General features: G+C 34.9%; 1 protein-coding gene across 24 annotated transcripts in view; it reads right to left on the bottom strand.

Annotated features, from left to right (window-relative positions):
* The window catches only part of SYNE1 (spectrin repeat containing nuclear envelope protein 1), a 289,553-nt gene that overhangs the window by 185,559 nt on the left and 84,314 nt on the right, over positions 1-19,680 (bottom strand). For all 24 annotated transcript variants that reach the window (XM_068184611.1, XM_068184610.1, XM_068184631.1 and 21 more), the window contains 13 exons: positions 17,032-17,128; positions 15,456-15,658; positions 11,656-11,820; positions 10,000-10,152; positions 9,418-9,561; positions 8,919-9,092; positions 7,708-7,866; positions 5,545-5,709; positions 4,845-4,979; positions 3,856-4,014; positions 3,398-3,606; positions 3,024-3,132; positions 1,654-1,818 (listed from right to left, as the gene is read on the bottom strand). In XM_068184611.1, the coding sequence (XP_068040712.1) occupies positions 1,654-1,818; positions 3,024-3,132; positions 3,398-3,606; positions 3,856-4,014; positions 4,845-4,979; positions 5,545-5,709; positions 7,708-7,866; positions 8,919-9,092; positions 9,418-9,561; positions 10,000-10,152; positions 11,656-11,820; positions 15,456-15,658; positions 17,032-17,128 (2,037 nt within the window). The remainder of the gene's footprint in view (positions 1-1,653; positions 1,819-3,023; positions 3,133-3,397; positions 3,607-3,855; positions 4,015-4,844; positions 4,980-5,544; positions 5,710-7,707; positions 7,867-8,918; positions 9,093-9,417; positions 9,562-9,999; positions 10,153-11,655; positions 11,821-15,455; positions 15,659-17,031; positions 17,129-19,680) is intronic.

Below are 19,680 nucleotides of genomic sequence, written 5' to 3' on the forward strand. Positions count from 1 at the left end.
TGCAGGCTGACCCAGATTCCAAAACACCTGCACTACTCAACACACAAAAAAAATTTTGCTGCCATTTGGACTGTCTTGAGCAGTGTTTTGGTGAATCACAAATTCATTAAAGTGCTGAATTACCCTGGTTTTATGGACCACGTTGTGCATTTGCCGCAGTCTCAGCTTGCAACATTTTATAAAGAAAGAAACATTTTATAAAGAAAGGCCATTAAACCCACCAGAAAGGTCTTCTCTATTTGTGTGATTCAGCTAAATACATGTAGCTGACTCTCAGGCTCTGTTCCTCATACAGTTTCTGTGTTTTAAGGTTTTAATCATAAACAATTCTAGATAATTTCCTTTTCTATTTCCTGTTCTTTTCTTTTTTACTTTGGAGAGTCATTTGAACTCAAGCCATTAAATTTCCTGTTATATAAATATTTAGTTTTTAGTCTCCAAAACTATTGCTGAACTCTGGCAATGCCCAGTATCAGTTCTTGCCTAAACAGCCTCATCCATCTGATTAACAAGCTTTATAAATAGTATTCAGACTTCTAAGAATCAGTAGTTGCTTAACTATAATATAGAGTGACATTTAGATTATGCTTTTAGATTCAAACCAAGTAGAGATTTGACCTCTTATTTTCTTACAATAACCTCATTAAGTTACTCTCATTAACTTACATTTAGTTCTGACTTTTAGAGGAAACAAAAAGCAAGGGATTTAACTTGACTCCAAAAGACAACTCCCAAAAAACTAAAAATAATAAAAAAAAAGACAGTAACTTAAGCTTTTTGCAGGTGGAAATTACATTTCTTGCCCAAACTTTCCAAACAGCTTTCACACCACAGAAATTTAGAGAACTTGCAATAAATACATAGGAATTTTATACATTTGAAACCCCTATAAGGCCTCCACAAGAACTGACATCAACAGTGAAATCTGAAGTCTGAACTCTTTCTCTTTCCTGATTTTTTGCTTTTAATCAGGTCTATTCCACCTTTCAAGTGCAAGATTGTCTGTTTCACCTGATTTTTCTTTTAACTGTATAAACTGTGAACCAGTAAGTTCCCTGAGAGCCCACAGAACTCAAGGGTTCAGTGTTTCTGAGAGGCTTTGCTTGTTATGAGTTAGAAATTTCCCATGATCTCTGCAGTTACAGTATCTCCTTTTCATTGAGGCCTCAAAGAACTGCAGTCTTTTCCTGCAAGTTCAGGATGTGATACACATCATTAATGACTAGAAACAACCCCAAAGTAGTGCCTTATTTCAGCATAAAAAATAAATAAATCACAATTAAAGTGAAATTCTATATCCACTAGCTGATGTACACTATGGTTTTGAAAATGTTCACTATGAACTGATTTTAAAAAAACTAACAAAATGGACATTTTGATTGCAGAAACAATTACTATGACACTTTCCAATTCTGCAGAGGAAAGAGATCCAATATGACAATAGTTGTTTTTTTCTTTTTTTTTTTTTTTTTTTTTTTTTGCCTGGTACTCTCAGGGCTTTGCTACCCATGGAGTACAAATTAAATTTTCCTTGCTGAAGGCTTGCAGTTTAATTAAAAAAACACAGCGGGGAACTTGTGCTTGTGAAGCCATGGTTGAAGTCATTTCATGTGACACTGTAAGTGGAGAATTCTTGTGTGTATCATACTGTACCTCAGCCAACAAATCTAGAAGTCTCTTGAAGTCACTGGAAAGTCTACAAAGCTCATCCTCTGTCTCTTTGGCCTCCAAATCAGGACATTGTGAGGTTAAAACAGCAAGTCTAGATTTCAGCCAACTGTGATTTTCTCCATGCTTGTGAATATGCTTCCTAATTTCCTACAGAAAAAAATCAAAATATATTTTCTTCAAATAAACAAAATACATCAATAACTGACATTTATGGCATCAGTTCAAAGATCAGTAGTGTAAACATACTACTTTTCTTGAGCTTGAAACACTAGAAATGTAGTATTTTTCTATTTGCATAGCCCTATCAGATTTTGTTTCAGTCAAGGGCTAGAATTTTGCACTTCTACCACAGACTTTATTCTACTACTAGTTAGACTGTACTTTAGTTAGTAGTGGAATACTTTTCCCTCAGAAACGTTTTTACTTACAGACATATAGATAGAGGGCAGGTACCACATGTATATTTTCCATATATTGACCATATTTCTTAGTTGCAAATGAAATCTGAGTTGCTGACTCCCCCAAATATATAATTTCATGCAACATAAAGTTAAGGGTAATTTGTTTTACTATTTAAATTGCTTTTTTTCCACACCTCTTTTCAACTACATAAGTAAACCAGACTTTTTGAAGCAGAAGCACTCATTAAGCTAAGGATCTATCAGTTCTATCAAGATCATCCTAATAATGTTTCTCTATATAGCTAGACTCATAACCTGCTCATGAATTTCACATAAACACCTAAAGTATGTAGGTGCTCCTAGTATGTGAAATTAAAAAAACCCAAAAACCGAAAGAAGGGTCGAGTCCCAAGTGATACAATAAATTATTACTTAAAACTAATTTAACTAACCAACACAATCTTCAGCTATTCTATCACTTTGTTATCAGTCACCAGTACAAAACTGAATGTTAGAATATTTTTCCTCCCCTGTTATACTACAGTAAAGAGAATTTTTATAATAGAAGATTTCCTTACAGTAAGTAATTAAATGTAAGATCATTCAAAAACCTGCAATCCAGAAATTTTTGCTTTTCTTTGAGCAGCACTTTTAACTCTGCATGCAATAAAATGAGTGGCAAATATTTTTCCAATCTGCCCCTATAATTTTAATGTTCTAAATATAGAGGGAAAGGGACCTGTCACTCTCTAAATTATTAAAATTAAGAACTTCTGCTACATTTGCTGTAATGTGCACCTTTCTCCTGGTAATGTTTTCAAGAATACCAGCAATCAACACAGCTACTATGGTCTCTGTAGTAAATAAGTTGCACTACTTTGAAGCAGAATTTTATCCAGAGTCCCAGTAGCAGTGACCACAGCTTTACTGAGATATAAGCTAAGGGCTCACCCCCACAGATGCTTTACACTGCTTGTACTTGGCAGTATCATTAACATTTTCCTTTATCTTCTTTAGTTCTCTTTCTGTTGATGAAATCCAGTTTGCCAATTCAGAAAATCTGAAATAAGACATCACAGGTTGGAAAAAAAAAAAGTTAGACAAAAATTGCCACCACAGAACAATAACCTCTTAAGTGTAGGCAAAAAACTATGAAGTCCAATTGAAGTCCCACTATAATTTGTGGAATTTACACAAAGTATAGTTTTCTACTTGAAGCTAAGGTCACAGTATCATTTTTTTTCATGGTACTGATCTGTGATGGCACACAGAGGCGTGACCATGCATAAGGCTCTGCAAGACCCAGGTAGGAATTGAGGTGACACCTGCTCTTATAGCTCTTCCAGGTGTCCGAGTGCTCTGTTAGCTTCATGTATGTGCTGTCTATCTGGGATTTCAGATCCTTCAGAATTCGCTGGCTGCTTTCCAATGTACCCCTCACTGGATCAGAAACTGGCAGTTTTTGGCACAGCTCTTCCATTCGTTGTAGCCTTTTCTCACACAGGTGGTAAGATCCCTTATCACCGAAGAACAACTGATGGGAGACAAAGCAGAAAATTCTATAGAAATAAAAAATGGAAGAAAACACCCAGCATATCTATATTTTTTCATAAATTACTATATTAAAATAATTTTTTTTTTTTGTTAAAGACCTCAAGAATTGATCTGTCATAAGCTGGACAGAAAGAGTTTGGTGGCTGAAGAGTTAGTCAGAATTTCTGTTTATTACTGACATTGAAAATGTATTTCTGTAAACCTCTCCTTAGAGGCATGGAACTCATACCATGTGTTCCTTGATCATTCTTTCATTGCCTTCTCTGGATAACACCTTGTTCTGTCGAGCTAGTTCAGCCTTGCACTCCTCCACTGTCACCAGGAACTTGCTTTTCTGTACTTCAATTTTCAAGTGGATCAAATGATAGGGGGCTTCTGTTTGAAGATCCTACACACCCACAGGGGCAATAAAGCACAGATATAAAACACTACCTTCACTACTTCCATGTAAATTTGCTACAAATAAATAGTCTAAAACCTGAAAATATAGAAAATAAAGCATATATGTTCATGAACAGATAGGGGTTTGTTCATATTCACTTTGTTACCAATGTCTTAGATTTATCAAAAGGTCATTAAGTGGTGCACCAAAATGTGTGTGTGTATAAGGCACGTTACAGAGACACCTTTATTCTTGGCAACACATAGCAAGTATTTCCTATATAAAATAGTATTCACAACTGCTTCTAGAGGTTTCTGCCTGCCTGCTAGTGAGACCCCTCATCCATCACTCCAATTTTAACCAGCAAGATGTTGCAGCAGGCAAAAAATTCCATAGCTAATGAGCAAAGTTAGCTTAGTTGTTAGAGTCTTTGGCAGAAGACACAATTTAGGCTGATGGCCTGATGTCTTACAAATTTGTTTGTTTGGTCAGGAAAGTAACTGTAATTATCCAACATCAGCATAAAGGAAAAAATGCTAGCACCTGTACTCAAGACAGGTATCATTATGGCTGTATGTAGCAGGGGAGAGATAGGGTTTTATAATTAATTTCTCACATTTCTTGAATTTACTTAAGAGGTTTTTTCAAGAGGCTGTTTGTAGATATAGAGGTATCTAATATTGTAAAATAGTTTTTCCCTCTTTTTTTTCCAATTGTATGAAAAGCCAAATAATACAAATTATTTTGTTTTCTTTAATTTCCTTTTGTTTTTCAACATATAGGTCATTCAGAAACTTCCCAAAACTGAGATTGATCCAGAGATGTCATTCACTAACCTTCCACTGCCTGTGAAGTTTCCTCACAGCTTCTTGCAGGCTGTGTTGCTCTTGTTCTGGGAGGATATCAGTAAGTTCATCACATGCTTTCAGAAAGGCGTTTAGGACTCTCTGATCCAACTGGTTAAAAAATTCCTGAAGTGGAGGCAGAAAGTGAGAAGGTGGGAAGATGAAGCTGGATATTGATATGCCAGCATGAAGTTCCCTAATACACTTGATAAGTTTCAGTTTTACTTCTGTTCCATTGAAGGAACTGATGTTTGAATAAAGGAAATAACTATTTCTAGCCACTTACAGTCCAGAAAATTAATTTATTCTCAGCCAGTACACTGAGACGATATTTTAACAAGGAGACATCTCAAAGCTACATGCATAAGTTATGGTTATAATACAGAAACAGATATTAATCTAAAAAAAGAGCACTGGATGCGTGAGATTGTCAAAATATAGTGTTCTAAGTTTCAATGGTTCTACTGAAAACCCCACCCTAGGTTTTTTCACCTTCTGGTTGCTTACATCCAATCTTACATCAGTAAGTGAGCTGATCATTTTCCTTTTTGTTTTTCAATATTAACATTAGTTTGATCAGATCTGTATAACTTCTACACGTGCAAGAAATCCACATCAATTTTAGAATTCAGTAGGCTTTTATGTCATGCACTTTAAGATTTCCATGAGAAAGGTCAGAGAATTTACTCACGCTATGTTTCCTGAGAAGTTCTTCAGGATTTCCTTTTTCTTTTAAGCAACAATTGGCAATCTGTATTACTTTCTCCAGTTCTGCTCTAGACTCCTCAAACTTCTTCATCAAACGGCTATTTGCTTCTATGTTTTTTCTCCACTCACCAGCTTTCCTGACCATATTCTGAGTCACAAGCAAAGAAAATGAGCTGGTACATTCACACTGAGTTTTATTTGCTCCCTCTTACCATGACCTTACAAAACATGCATTTAATTTGTTCCACTCTTTTAAACATATTATTTTCACCATGCTTTTCCCACTCATGATCCCATTTTCCCAATTTTTAATACTGAGGCTTGTGCTAATGTCATTATTCAAATAAAAAATTAGTAGATCAGCTGTCTCTGATATTTTCAGAATGCCTCTGCCATTTGATTAGTGAGTTTCTTTCCTAAAGCCTGCTTTCAAATGTAAAGAAAGAAGCTTGACATTTCACTTTTACTAGCATCAAACTACCTCCCCTAATATGACTCAAAGTGAGGCTGGTTTGACCCATGGATCCAACCAGTTCCATTCTTCGGTTCTTCTGACCTGGAAGAGGTTTGTATGATTATCATACCAGTAAATCAGATAAGTAACTGGGCACAAAGCTGCTTAGAATACAGAAGATTTTGTGGTTTGGTTGCTGAAATCCTTATTTTGCAACCCTAGTCACAGCTCTTCCATTAGTCAGCTTTTTAGTCCATCCTTGTGCGCTGCAATATTCAGTGGTTCCAATTTCAAGAGAAAGTAGGAAAATTTACCAGGAGAAATTAACAGTTGAGCACTTTAACTGCTGCAAGGTACTTGCATCACTGCTTACTGTACATCCACTTCACCATCCTCACTGATTACAAACCTCAGCATAAGGAATTTTGGTGAGTTTACCCAGCCAGCTAATCAAAACTGTCTCAGCTAATCAAAACTATCTCAACTTAAACATCTTGCTAAATATTTTCATAGTTTTCTGATAAAAATATCTGCATAGTAATAGAATTGTATAGGGATGCATTCGTTACATGAAAAACTGCCAGTTTCCAGTATTTTAACTTCAGGTCTGACACACTTTGTATGATTATAGCCTATCTTTTAGGTTTATTTTCTAACACAAAAAGAGATAAACCTCAATCCAGCTCTATAGAAACAGAGTAATTAATGTTGAACATGGTAAATTTACCAAGTGTATCTGCTTTTGCTACAATAAGCTAAACTTAAACAATTACTTCTATATCATAAATCAATCACAACTTATGCTTAGGTACACTCCACAAAATATAAATTCTAAAATCCACTTCTCAGGGAGAGCTATTTATTGATAGGTTATTTTATGCAGTTTAAAATTCAGCCTGGATAGCTTTATACTGAACAAAAATCACCTGAAAATAAATGTGATTGAACCCATTATGTGGAAATCTGACTCAAAGATAGTCACAGAATCACTGAAAATCCTCAGTTTGAGTGGACACATAAAGATGACTGAGCTCATCTCAGGCTCTGCACAAAGACAACCCCAAAAATCACACCAAGTGTAATGGCTAATTTCTTATTAGAGTGGGGCTAGACTGGGGATGAACAGCCCCAGAAAGAGCAGTAATAACTGATAACAATAAGTAAGGGGGAATATAGTTCAAAGGCCACATCTTTGCATTATCAAATGAAACATTTTTGCAGCTTTCTATATTCACACTCCACTGCATTTCCTGAGGAAATACAAAGCCCAGCAAGAGTAGCATGTGCATAAATTTCCATCTTCTATGCTTTGTGTGAAAGGGGATGTGTGGGAATATAGAAGCAAATTATTAGCCAGGATAAGAAAGTCAGGAGAAACATCAAACAGTGCAGCCCTAACAGCAGGATTTCATATTCCCCCATCCAAAGGACCCTGAGGCATGTTAAAGTTCTCTTAAATCTCAGGTTCCTCTGTGGCAGGCTCACCTCTGAGTAAGTGCAAGGAGTACATGACTGTCAATCTCTGACCCCTAATTACCTGATAAAGACAAATCTTTAATTGATAACTTGAAATCAGAGAGGTGAGCTGCCCAGGACAGTAGCTACAGAGTGATGAAATGTAGATACAGTAGGATGGATCAGCGGCACATGAACAAATTTTGAGAAACATGCACCAAGGTATGGCATTTTTACCTGAAAAGTAATCTGAACTTGTGTAACTTTCTTCTGAAATGTTGACTGATGGAAATGCTGTAACACTTCAGTCGAAGCCACACACTGAAGGATACTCTGACTATTCCTCTCAATTAGGGAAACATCTTTCTTGCAGTTTTCTTGATAAGCTACCAAATCCTGAAAGAAAAAAACATATATCCACCCTGGCCAGGAACAAAGAGAAAAAAAGGTTTTGCAAAATAACAGGAAGATGCTTTATAAGAGTAAGGACAAAAAGGATGAGGTCACAGGACCATTGCAAAGAGACTACACAAAATATTAAATGGAATAACAAAGACTACAAACTTTCTCCCTGAATGTGAAGTATTGTACCCAAATAGATCTCTAGCTATTCACAAAACAATATACAGACATGTACTCACGCCCTTTGGGCAGAGAATGTAGATCTATTGATCTACATTGTCAGTACACTGTAGGTCAATACATTGTTCTGTGATTTAATTTTATGGTATTTTTATATTTATCGTATAACTGAAAATAACCAACAGTAACGCAGGAATGGCAGTTCTCGGTAGCAGGTTGAGATCTCAACCTTCCTTGCCTTTCAACAAATTAATCCTTCATGTCAGCTTTTAGAATTCAGATTTCATTATAAATCACCTTAAGTTGTGAGAAATATACTTTAAAAAAAAGAGAGAAAAAAGAAAACATGCATGAAATAGTACAGGCTGAAGAAAAGTCTTTAAAATCTTATTTTCATTTAAATTTCCAAGTGTGTTCTGACTAGCTCTGAATTCCTCCAGAGAGATATGCTTATTAGCCATGAAGAAAAGTTAATGTTATACTGAAATACGTTTCAAATAAAGCACTTTTCCAAGCCTCTAAGAAACTTCCTTAAGAGTCCAAGGAAATGTAGAGAAGTTTCTGATCATGATTTTTCATCTGCTTAATAAAAAATTCAATGTATTCCTTGTACTTCAGTCCAATTTCCACTAGTTTAAAACAAAAAGAAAAAAAATCTTATGTTTACTTCTTGGATTTAAACCAAGAACACTAGATAGGAGCAAAAGTTTCAATTTTGTTTTGTATTTATACCTAGCTGACTTTAGGATAAGGCTACATCTATTGCCTGAATATCTGCTCAGCTTACATAGTTGCAATCCAAATTCATAGAAAGATAATTGTAAATACTCAGCAGCAGACCTTTGTAAGATGCTTTTGAAACTTACTTGGGCTTTTTGTTTAAGAACAGTTGTTGGTTGTGCTTCAGGATCCAGGATAGAAATTATTTCATTTACTTTTTCAAGAGATTCATAAAAGTGTGTGATTTGTTTCTCCAGTTCTTCCAGTGGAGACAGCAGACGCTGGCATTCATACAGCAGGGCACTGGAATACTCTTTAACCTTTTGGTTAAGAAAAAGAGTTATTGCAACAGTTGTAAAATTCAATAAATAGCAAATTTTTATGCATGTAGGTTTATATAGTTGTTACCTACTCTTTTTTAAAATTGTTCTGATCTTGTATTACTTCTTAATGAAAAGAGTATTAAATTTAAGGATGGTAGTCTTAGCATTTAAGAGAAGGAAGTAACACATTTTCCACCCTGAATCAATCTACTGTTACAACTATGTACTTGTTCAAATGCATATATGTGAGAATTTATGTACAGGACCCTACTCTTCATTAGTTCAACAGTCTACAGTTTGTAGTAAAAAAGTATTCTGCAACCTTTCCCAGCTGCTCCTTAAGCCGTGTCAAAGTTCCCAGCATTTCATTGGCTTCCTCTTGGGAAACTTCTTTTGTAACAAGTTGCACTGTTCTTGTAACTGCTTTGTACTGAGCTTCCATTGCAGGCAATTTCTGCTTGATATTCTGAAACAAGAATTTAAAAAAAATTTCAACAACGGTATTTATGCATTCATGGGAGAGAAAACCATGATAAATTATATATATTTTAATTGTAAATTATTTTCATCACTGATTTCAGTGAACACTGGACCATATTTCAAATCCATGAAAACAGAGCCAGAGAGGATCAGTCAACTTACCTGAATGTGATTTGAAACTACAAAGAAAGAAATATTTACTGAGACAGTGTTTTGGAAATTTGCTCTAAAAATGTCACTAATAGAATACAACTATATATATTTTAGATATAGATGAAATCATACCAAAAAAAAGTACCACTGGTAAAATACCCCAATTAATAACGGGAATGTATACTAAAATAATTTTATGCTATCAGAATTAAACTGTTGCAAGTTTCTTTCTTTTGAAGGAGGAAGAGAGAAACAAAAGGAAGACACTTACTTCTAAATCTTGCAAAAACATTTTGACATCATGAAAGGACACTTCTACAGGGACTGAAAATTTTGCATTGCTTCCATCAATAAAAGCTGTCAAATGGGCCACACCATCCACATACTCCTTCCTCATTTTGTCCAGTTCATCTGCTCGAGCATACTAAAAAAGAGAAAGTAAATGAAAAAAAAAAACAACAAAAAAACCCTAAACAAAACAAAAAAAAAAAAAACCCAACCCAAATTAGATACCTAGCAATTAAGTAATTATTTAAGAGAATTAGCATGTTTTCAGTGCAATTGTTTGTCAGAAAAATTACATTCAATTAAATACAATATAATGGAAAGTTATCTAAATTCATCATCTGCATTAGTTTCAATAGTAATGATGTTATGATTAACAGCATGTATACAGAAGGTCAGACTCTTTTAAGGTCTGGGGAATGCCAGACTCATTTGTTTCTACCCTAGAATCAACAGTCCAATTCATTTCTCACTACCTACAATACCAATTTTGAAAATTCAGCCAAGAGAATAGAATATGAAAAGCCTAGAAAAGCTAAATAATAAAGGAAATCTTAATAAAGGAATGCTGGCTGGGGAAAGGGGAAACACATGCCTTAGAAAGTAGAAAGAGCTGTGTGACAGAAATGGTGAAAAAGCCTGTGAGAGAAAAAAACCCACATAGCCAGCATATGAAAGAAGCTGCGTAAGTAGTGGAAGAGACATTTACATCAGTGAATCACCTTAAATAGCATCAGCAAGTAAAGCTTGAGAACATTCTTGTCAACAGTCTGGAAAACTTACAATAGAAGAGAGACATTCATTTTTTGCTTTTCCTTTTAACTTGACTGCATAGGAGATAATAATGCCAGTAAAGAAAACAGATTCAGTACCTTCAACAGGCAACTGCTATTTAAAATCACTGAAAGGGGACAATATTGATAGATGTATATTGACAAGAACAAAGATATTTTCTAACGTGTTTATGAGTTAGAAAATGTGTGAAATAGTTCTGTGTAATTAAGATCACATATTCTCTTTGATTTTTAAAGAGCAAATATAGAAACCACAATTCTTTTTGTATCAGCTGAATCTTTTACGTGAGGTAAAGGGTAGGTTTATTCATTTACTATCAGAGCCTGCTTGTAGGCAAGATAGAATTAAAGTCTGACTGAAATGGGAAAAAAAATAGTTAATTAAATTAATTATTGTCCTTGCTTATGGTTGTAATGCAATAACTGGAAGAAGCGTCCATCAAAGAGTAGTGAAAATAATAATTTTCACCATTTTCACTGTTTAACTTTACAGAGCTTTTACAGTAGCAATAGGTACTGAAAACCAGTCATTTTCTTCATAGAATAGAAGTTATGTATAAATAACATTCACTGTGTCAAAACAGGTGACTATGATAAAAATCTTCAGCTTATACTAGTTGAAAATATCCCCTCATCCGCCCCTAAATAGCTGTATAACCAAAAAGGTAAGAAAAAGATGAGCTTCAATACAATAAATTATTGTCAGGGAGTAATTTCTAATTTAAATACTGATGAACAGTTAGGCACTTTAGAAAGCTGTCCTATAGTCCTGCTAACAGGGTAATCTGTCTTGCTTGCTGGAAATGTCAAAGTAAATATTTAAAAGTAAGAATGGCAAAATCACTTACCTGCTTAACTTGCATAAACAATTCTCTCCATCTTCCATTTAGCAACAGAAGCTGCTGTTTAAGATCTCTGGAAATGGTCTCATCACATGTTTCAATTAGAAAATTACCAGCATCATTCATGGCTGTGTGCTGTTGGATCCAATGAGGTAAGTGCCGGAAGAAATCCTGAAGAAAAAAATAAAAATACAGTTCCAAAACCTTTTCAATTAGTCTTTATCTTAAATCATAAAACTAAAACTTAATCACCCGCTCATGACTTGATAAAAACTTGTTGAACAATTATCCTCTGATGCTCTTCACATTATATATACCATAACAGAATTTTAATGTCTGTGAATATAACCCATGGAATTAAAAATTACTGCCAGTTTACTTACAGCTTATTTTACTCTAGTGAGTGGCTTCAGTTAAACTAATGAAACTCCTCCTTAAGACAAAGCTCCATAATTGAAAATGCTGTTAGGGCTCATGTATTTTCTGTGTTGTCCTTAAACAGTGTGGGCTGATAGTAACCCAGCCATATACAGGTTGTGGAGAGGTCCTTCCCCTGCTGTGAACCACATGCAGTTTTCCAAGGTTTGGCCTCTCAGAAGACCTGTGAGGACTGACTTTTTTAATCACTGCTTCCTCCTAGCTCAGAGCAGGTGAGCACAGAGGGGAAAGAGATGATTGCCAGCGATTTTGTCCCCTTCACTGAGATAGCCTAATAGACTGTATACATCTTGTAGGCAGGTACGTGCACATAAACTGGTAGAGAAGACAAAGACCAATTCCCTCCATTCCTTTTCTCTCTTCCAGACAATGGGCAATTGTTCCTAAGGCAGGTATCCCTGGGCTCTATACCTATATCAGTAAACAAAACAGGACTCAATCACTGTCTCATGATTGTCCACATCTTCTCTGACATGGCTTGTCCCTGCTACCCTTCTCCTAAACAATGCACAATTCAATGAATGGCTCAGTCTGTTCCAAACTGACTGGATCATGAGGGTGTCTTCCTTCAGGGGAGAAGGAGTAATCAGAAGGATTCAAGCTGAACCATGCTACCTGATCCTCAGGATTTAGGAGGGAGCAGTGATCCATTTTGTTTACAACTACCAATCTACCCTATAATTCTAAAACCATTCATCTTCAATGTGACAGTCTAATACAGTCCTTTGCTCAATGGTACATGAGAAAAACTCCTATCCAACCACACTGTCAGCCATCCCAAGTTTCAGAGCTACAGTTCTGAAACTATATTTGTCAGAACTTATACACATATAAAAAAAGTTCAGATGCAACTCTAAAGAAAAAGTCATGATGTTGTATACTGGTCAAATATCTTGAAGAGAGAATTGAACAACACGCCGTGTTTCAGTTCCTTAAAGCTGAGATCAGTAGGATTCAGGCGCTCTGTACTGATGTATTGGTGAATAAATTTAATCAGCTCAGTAAACTGCATCGGCAGGTTGAATCTTTTTCCACTTGCAGTGGAGCAACCTCCTTGCTTTGTACAAAGGCTAACCTTTATGAGCACATCCAAAAGAAATAAAATCTACTGAATCTCGCCCTGGTCAGCTTTCCAATGGTCAGACTCATTAGAAGGCAAGAAATAAAAAGCACGGGGAGTAAACTACTCACATCCCTGTTTCTGCACACTTATTCCCACAGACCATTACCTTCTGCAGACTGGCTGGGAGGCTCTCCATTTTAGAAGCCAACCTAAGACGTGTTAAATTTAAACAAGTTTCGAAGGTACTGGGAAGCACACCCCATTCTCAATTAAAACAATGCAGCTCTTTTTAAAGAAATCACCACATGAGATCTAGAAACTCTCTAAAACCTTTTGGATATAGCTGTGTGAGAAAGGTGTGGGAGGATGCAGTTAGAATGAAATTATGGAAAGTGATTAAGAGGTACTGGAAGTAAACGAAGGAGTTGTAGAAGGAACAGTTTGAAAAATCCAAGCGCATACTGGTATTTTTTTTTTTTTTTGCAAGATCTTCAGTGTAATAGATTCACAGTAAGGTTTTTGAAAACTGAAGCCAACGAGAAAGCCAACAGGCCACTTTCTTTTCCAAATCAAACAGTGGTACAGGCAGGTCTGGAAATGATGCAGTGATAATGGAAAGAAGAAGAAAGCATGACAGCATGATGAAGGGCTAGTGTGGTCTTTGCCTAGGATAGAATATAGAGGCTTTAAGTAATACAGTTAAGGTTTGCAAATGAGCAACTTTGTATCATATTACTGAATTCTTTGTGGGTTTACTGAAAAATATTCTAAAATGTTTAAAAATGTTTTACACCATATTCCAAACAATAGTTACCATCTTTCACCTGGTATTCCAGATCATTTTTCTTCATGGCTGTAAGACTATTAATTTTACAAACCACTATAAGAACTTATTTTAGTTTTAATAATCAAATATCAAAACTGCTACATCAGACCTATCCTTGAAACTATCTAAAGTGAACATTATTGCTGTGAGCTAAATTCAATATTAAAAGTAGAAGTAACTTTTAAAATACGTATCTCAGTCTACAGACAGACGCTACCACATAGTAACCTTTAACAGGTTTTAGCCAACGTATTTTTATGAAAAAAATTAGCATTTTGGGAAGAATAAAGCTTCATGTCTAAGGTTTTCAACAAGATTTCTTGAAATTTTTGAAATCATGTATCAGAATGAAAATAATTACTTGTTGGATTTATGTTAGAAACAAGAAGCAAGTATGTACTGTATGGGTATGTTCAAATTTCTGCTTTGAAAATATTTAAGATAAAGTTATACATCTAAACAGAAAAGTAAATGTTTTGATTTTATTCATATACATGGATTTATGAATATTTCATTTTAATCATTGTCCATTACTTACATAAAACATGCAACAGTATGATCACCCTGATCAGCATAAGTCATTCTTCCTGCCCAGTAATAATTGTTTGAATCTATATTCTGCCAGACTGCTTTTTTCAGTGGTTTATTTTCATGCAAAAAGTGTATTCCATTAATTTACATCAGCTTGAACTAACAAACTTTAAAAAAACGTACAGTGTTTTTTCACGCACATAACATGAAATGCTCATTCCTGACCTGATGTCAATTTGCTATCTTACAGCCTATGAGAACCCTACTTTAGTGTTAAGAGCTATATAGCTGCTACACTGGGATCAGGTGCAAACTCAGCACTTATTAAACACAGGAATATTGAAGTCATTCCAGGTTATTATTGAAGGTTTACAAACTTAAATCTTAGTGCTTCACTACTCTAACATTACAACAGGAAAAAAAAATACACAAGAACTATCTTTATAACTGCAGGTCCCCAAAATCAGCTGTCTAAAAGATTTCTGAAATGCCAGGGAAATGGGTTAATTAATCAGCCATCAAATATAACAACACATATTAATAATACTGCTCTTTGAAGGTAATGAGTACTGAAATCTGTCATCTAGAAAAATCAGTGGAAATGTCTTTACAGGTAGTCCATGATTACTCCCTTTGGTGCTAAGAGCTGTATTTGCCTTTGAGTGAATCATGCAACATTCTTATCTCTGAGCAACACTGTTGCCCAATATTCATGTCAAAGATGCCTCCAGCCATGGTACCACAGATGAGGCTTTCTTCATTGTGTATATATGTATTTGTGTACATATGTATTTGTCTCTAGATGCTATACAAGCAAACACTGAAACTCCTATGTTGAATGAAGACAAGAGGTCGAAGTCTGAGCAAAACCTAAGCAAATGAAAAAAATAATTATCCAGTGTTTCACAATTTACAAAACAGCCATATGAATACGCTACTAGTGCATACCTTTTTGGAATGTTCAGGCTGATTCAGCATTTTTTCAGCATCTTCAAGCCAAGCTTGTAGACCTGCCACAGTGCTGCTGTATCTGTCCCAATTAGCAATTACTTCTTCCAGCATGCTTCTTACACTTCTCACCTCTACTGAGAGGTTCCTCCACTGAGCTGTGGTGTCACTCATGAATTTCATCACATTCTCAACCTCTTCCACTGAGATACAGGAAAGACATTGATTATTTTGTTTCATTACCATTTCTGTAAAGATTAACTTTATATCATACTTATTCACTGTCACCAGGGAATGTTATTTTTCTGTAACTTCTATTTCAGCAGGCTTTTATATATGAATGTTCAGTTCATAGCCCAATTTTAGCACAAGATCATGACTGAGAAATTAAATGTGTGAATTAAAGACTTAGGAAAGTACATAAAATGAATGCTAAATTAAAACAGTAACACTGCATATTGTGTGTGGTGTTCATTTCAAATCTTCAATAAAAGAAATCAAGAGACAGGCTTGACATAAAAATAGCAGAACATGAGAGTTGCATAATATAATAACATATATTATGTCTACATTGAGAAGTATGGAATGAAATTCTGATCTTCTTGCCATTGACCTTTAAACCAAACTGCTGCTAATTTTTGACATTTAATTTTTAGCGTTTTCCACATGGCAAGAAAAGAAAAAATGTGTTCTCATTCTAGTGGAAAACAGAGAGAAGAAAAAAAGGCCAAGCAAATGCTGAGATGTCACAAAATATGCAGAATATATTTGTTTTAAAGAGTTTTTAGCTAATTTGAACTGCTACTGCTGAATTATTATATGTTAGTATTTGTTCTTTAGAAAAGAATTTGTTACTGGATTTTATTAATAGCATTGAATAAATCTGTGACTTTTGTTCTTTGTAAGAATACCTTGAAAAAATGTTTACTTTTGTTAAATTTGGGTGTCACTATCAATTTAAATTTCACAACAAACAAAGGTATCCATTTTCTCCCCGCCTTAGCAGCAGCTGCAACAATCCTCCAAAGACATTATTGTGCTACAGATAAAAGTGATCTCATGTCTGTAATTATCTAGGTCAAATACTGCCCTCGAATTCTCACTGAACTCAGCAGAACTCAAAAATGACAGGAGGCAGCCGTTGAATCAGCTACACATTTTTTTCTCATGTATGTCCATACTGCAACTACCATTTCAGTTCCTCTTGCAGGTTTTCAAAGTTAATGAAGAACCTCCAATAAACCAAGGGATGATTTTGCAACTACTATACTGGGACGAACTCCCAGTTGTCTTTTTCTTTTAAATTAAGCAAAGCCAGGGAGCATTTCCAGGAACTAGAACACTATTTCCCCTACTGCTAGGGACTAGTGAAATTGGTTTCTGTCACAATTTGAATTCTGTCATAATTTTTTATCCAAATTAACAACACTGAAATAATCTAAGAGTTAGCATGGACAACGGGCTTCTCCCAGGATGAAGTCAGAATATGATCACCCTCCTCTGGAGATTCAGAAGCAGCAGACTGCTCTGGACCAGGTGCCTACATTCTAGTGACAAAGGAAATTCAGACATTTACCTGAGCCATTTGCTTTGGCATACATTTCAGCTGCTCGTTTCAAGATTTGGTAGGTAACTTCATATTGCTCAAAGAACTTACTGTTTTCAATAACAGACTGAAAAGAAAAAAATGTAAAAAATAAAATAAAGATGGCTATTAGGATTAGCAATAATTTATATGAAATTACATCAGGATAGTGATGACAACATTTAATTTTACTATTCCTCCATTCATATTTTCATCATTATAAAATAATATTTTTAGTATCATAATTATAAAATAGCATACAAATTTCACCCAGCAGAGTATAATTTCAAATACAGATTTATTTACTTTTGAAGTTTTCTTATTTGCTGTCTTGCTGGAAATCACTAGCACATGATATAGAATGTACAGAAACTGAGTAACTAACAAGTTATTTAATGGAAACTGTTTTATACTCAAAACTAAGTGGAATAATTTTAATAAAACAGAAAATTTCCTTCATATATGTCACCACAAAAATCAAATCCAATTGTTCCCGTATTAAGCCTTTGCAGAAAGACAGGTTACACCTTAATAGATTAAAAATTTTTGCTTTATTCTTCAGTTTTTCATTTCCTCCTTTGCAAATGACAAAAATTAAGATCATGGAAACACTGCACAAAGAGATGCTGCTTTTCCAAAGTGTGGCACAGAGCTGTTCCTTTGTGAGTGATAGTTTAGCTCTGTGATGTGTTATAGTGTGATGAATAAATTATCTGGAAATATTTTGGTAAAAAAGTTATGCCTCCGACATTTATGCCTCTTTATCCCTTATGGCAAATGAAACTGACCTTTTTAGACATGTCTTTCAGAAATGTTATTTCCTTTAAATGCAACAGAGAATTATAGCCCTACATTATGCAAGCACATTAAATCTTGCATTACCAGTGTTAAACAGGAAGAGAAAGGTAGAGTTTGTAATGGTTCTATAATTTATGCTAAATCCCATCCCTCTGCAGCTACAAATTACAAAATTAAGAAATGCATACCCCACATATGTCTATACAAGCTTTGGAATGCCAGAATAGACAAAATCAGACAAGTGTGATTTTGATTAAACCAGGTTTCAAATGAAGTCTAAGTTCAATGTACTTTGAACAGGACAATCAGATCTTTTGTGTTCATTGACCCATATTATATAACATGAAAAAAGCACTTAAAAATAATTCTGCCAGTATATATCTAGAACCCTTCTATTTAAAACCTTTGACAGTTGCTATGTCATGTTACAACAGCTACCTAGTAGGTAATTTAGAACGGTGTTTATAACCAAGGAAACTAGAAGTCAAGAACAATCACAATTTTTCTCTGCTCTCCTGTTAAAACAAAATCTGCCATGTGTAAAAACCTACAGGCTTTATCATGAATTGTGGAACAGAGTTATGATTTCACTTTTGCCAAACCCATGAAGACATTTTAACCTGAACCAAAACCTCCAAGACTTCACACAAAAGAGCAAAAAAAATTTACATAACACTAATATCAAGAGCTATCTGAAATATTTTCAAAAATTAAATAAACATTTTACTGATTAATATTGTCTACCATCTGAAAAGTCTCCTTGAAGAAAATAAGCAGCTTTCCCAAACCAGTATAGCATATGATGCTAAAAATGTGCCTCCATAGCAATGCGACAACACAGTTCCATGGGTTAAAATTCATGGATAACTGTACCTAGTATCTCCATTACAGTGGAATTGGGTATGGTTTATTATTCAGGTTGATGGTGTATAATCTGTGCTGACCTTTACTTCTGGTGTATGACAGATGGGTGAAAAGATGTTAAGATTAAGTAAAAATCACCACTTTTATTTTTAAGCTAGAGTACATAAATATTTTCCAGGCATATGTTCTATTCAGATCCTAATTACGCATGTTCCTAGAATGCTGACATTCCCCAGTCTGTTTTGGCAGACAGACTTACATTTTTATCTCCTGCTAATATAGTCACTCTGACTATAAGGTATTGACTACAGCTTTGCTAAGACTCCTAATATACTGGAAGAGTAACACTTGTCCCTCAGTCCTAGAAAACTGGTCCCAGGTAAGCCAAAGCAAACAAATTCCCTTTCCATCACATCTTGAAGGACCCAGAAGTCAAGGCCATCAAGAATGAAAATGAGATTTATTTATCCTCCTGTCCTGATTTCCTCATTTTGATGTCATACAGTTTCAAAAATATTGCAAGGAAGCATTTTCCTTCCCTAAAGACCATTGCAGCATCAGTGGTCTGAATTACAAGAACAACTGAGGCACTTGCAAATTAATATACAAGTTAACAACTTCATGTTCATTCTAAAGGAAAAGAAATAAGAAAGTCACCAAAAAAGCCCTGAAAATTCAAGCTATCCACTTTTTTTATTATTTCCCTTGTCACCTTTTAGTATTTTTTACAGTCTTAGAGAGTAAAAAAATGGACTACAATCCTAGTTATTGCACATCATTCCAGCAAACTAGGTAATTCAAGTAATTATCTGAATTTTGTAAAGCTTGTCTAAAAAACAAGGTTAACTGACTCCTGAATTTTTGTGTGTCCCTAACTGCTAAAGTTTAAATACAGAAATTTTCACTTTGAAGAGTGAGAATTTGATCCAGATTTCACTGAGTTTGAAGTTTCCTTTTCAATGAAGTGGGGACATCAAT

The sequence above is a fragment of the Anomalospiza imberbis genome, chromosome 3, assembly GCF_031753505.1.
Source record: "Anomalospiza imberbis isolate Cuckoo-Finch-1a 21T00152 chromosome 3, ASM3175350v1, whole genome shotgun sequence".
Classification (NCBI taxonomy): domain Eukaryota; kingdom Metazoa; phylum Chordata; class Aves; order Passeriformes; family Viduidae; genus Anomalospiza; species Anomalospiza imberbis.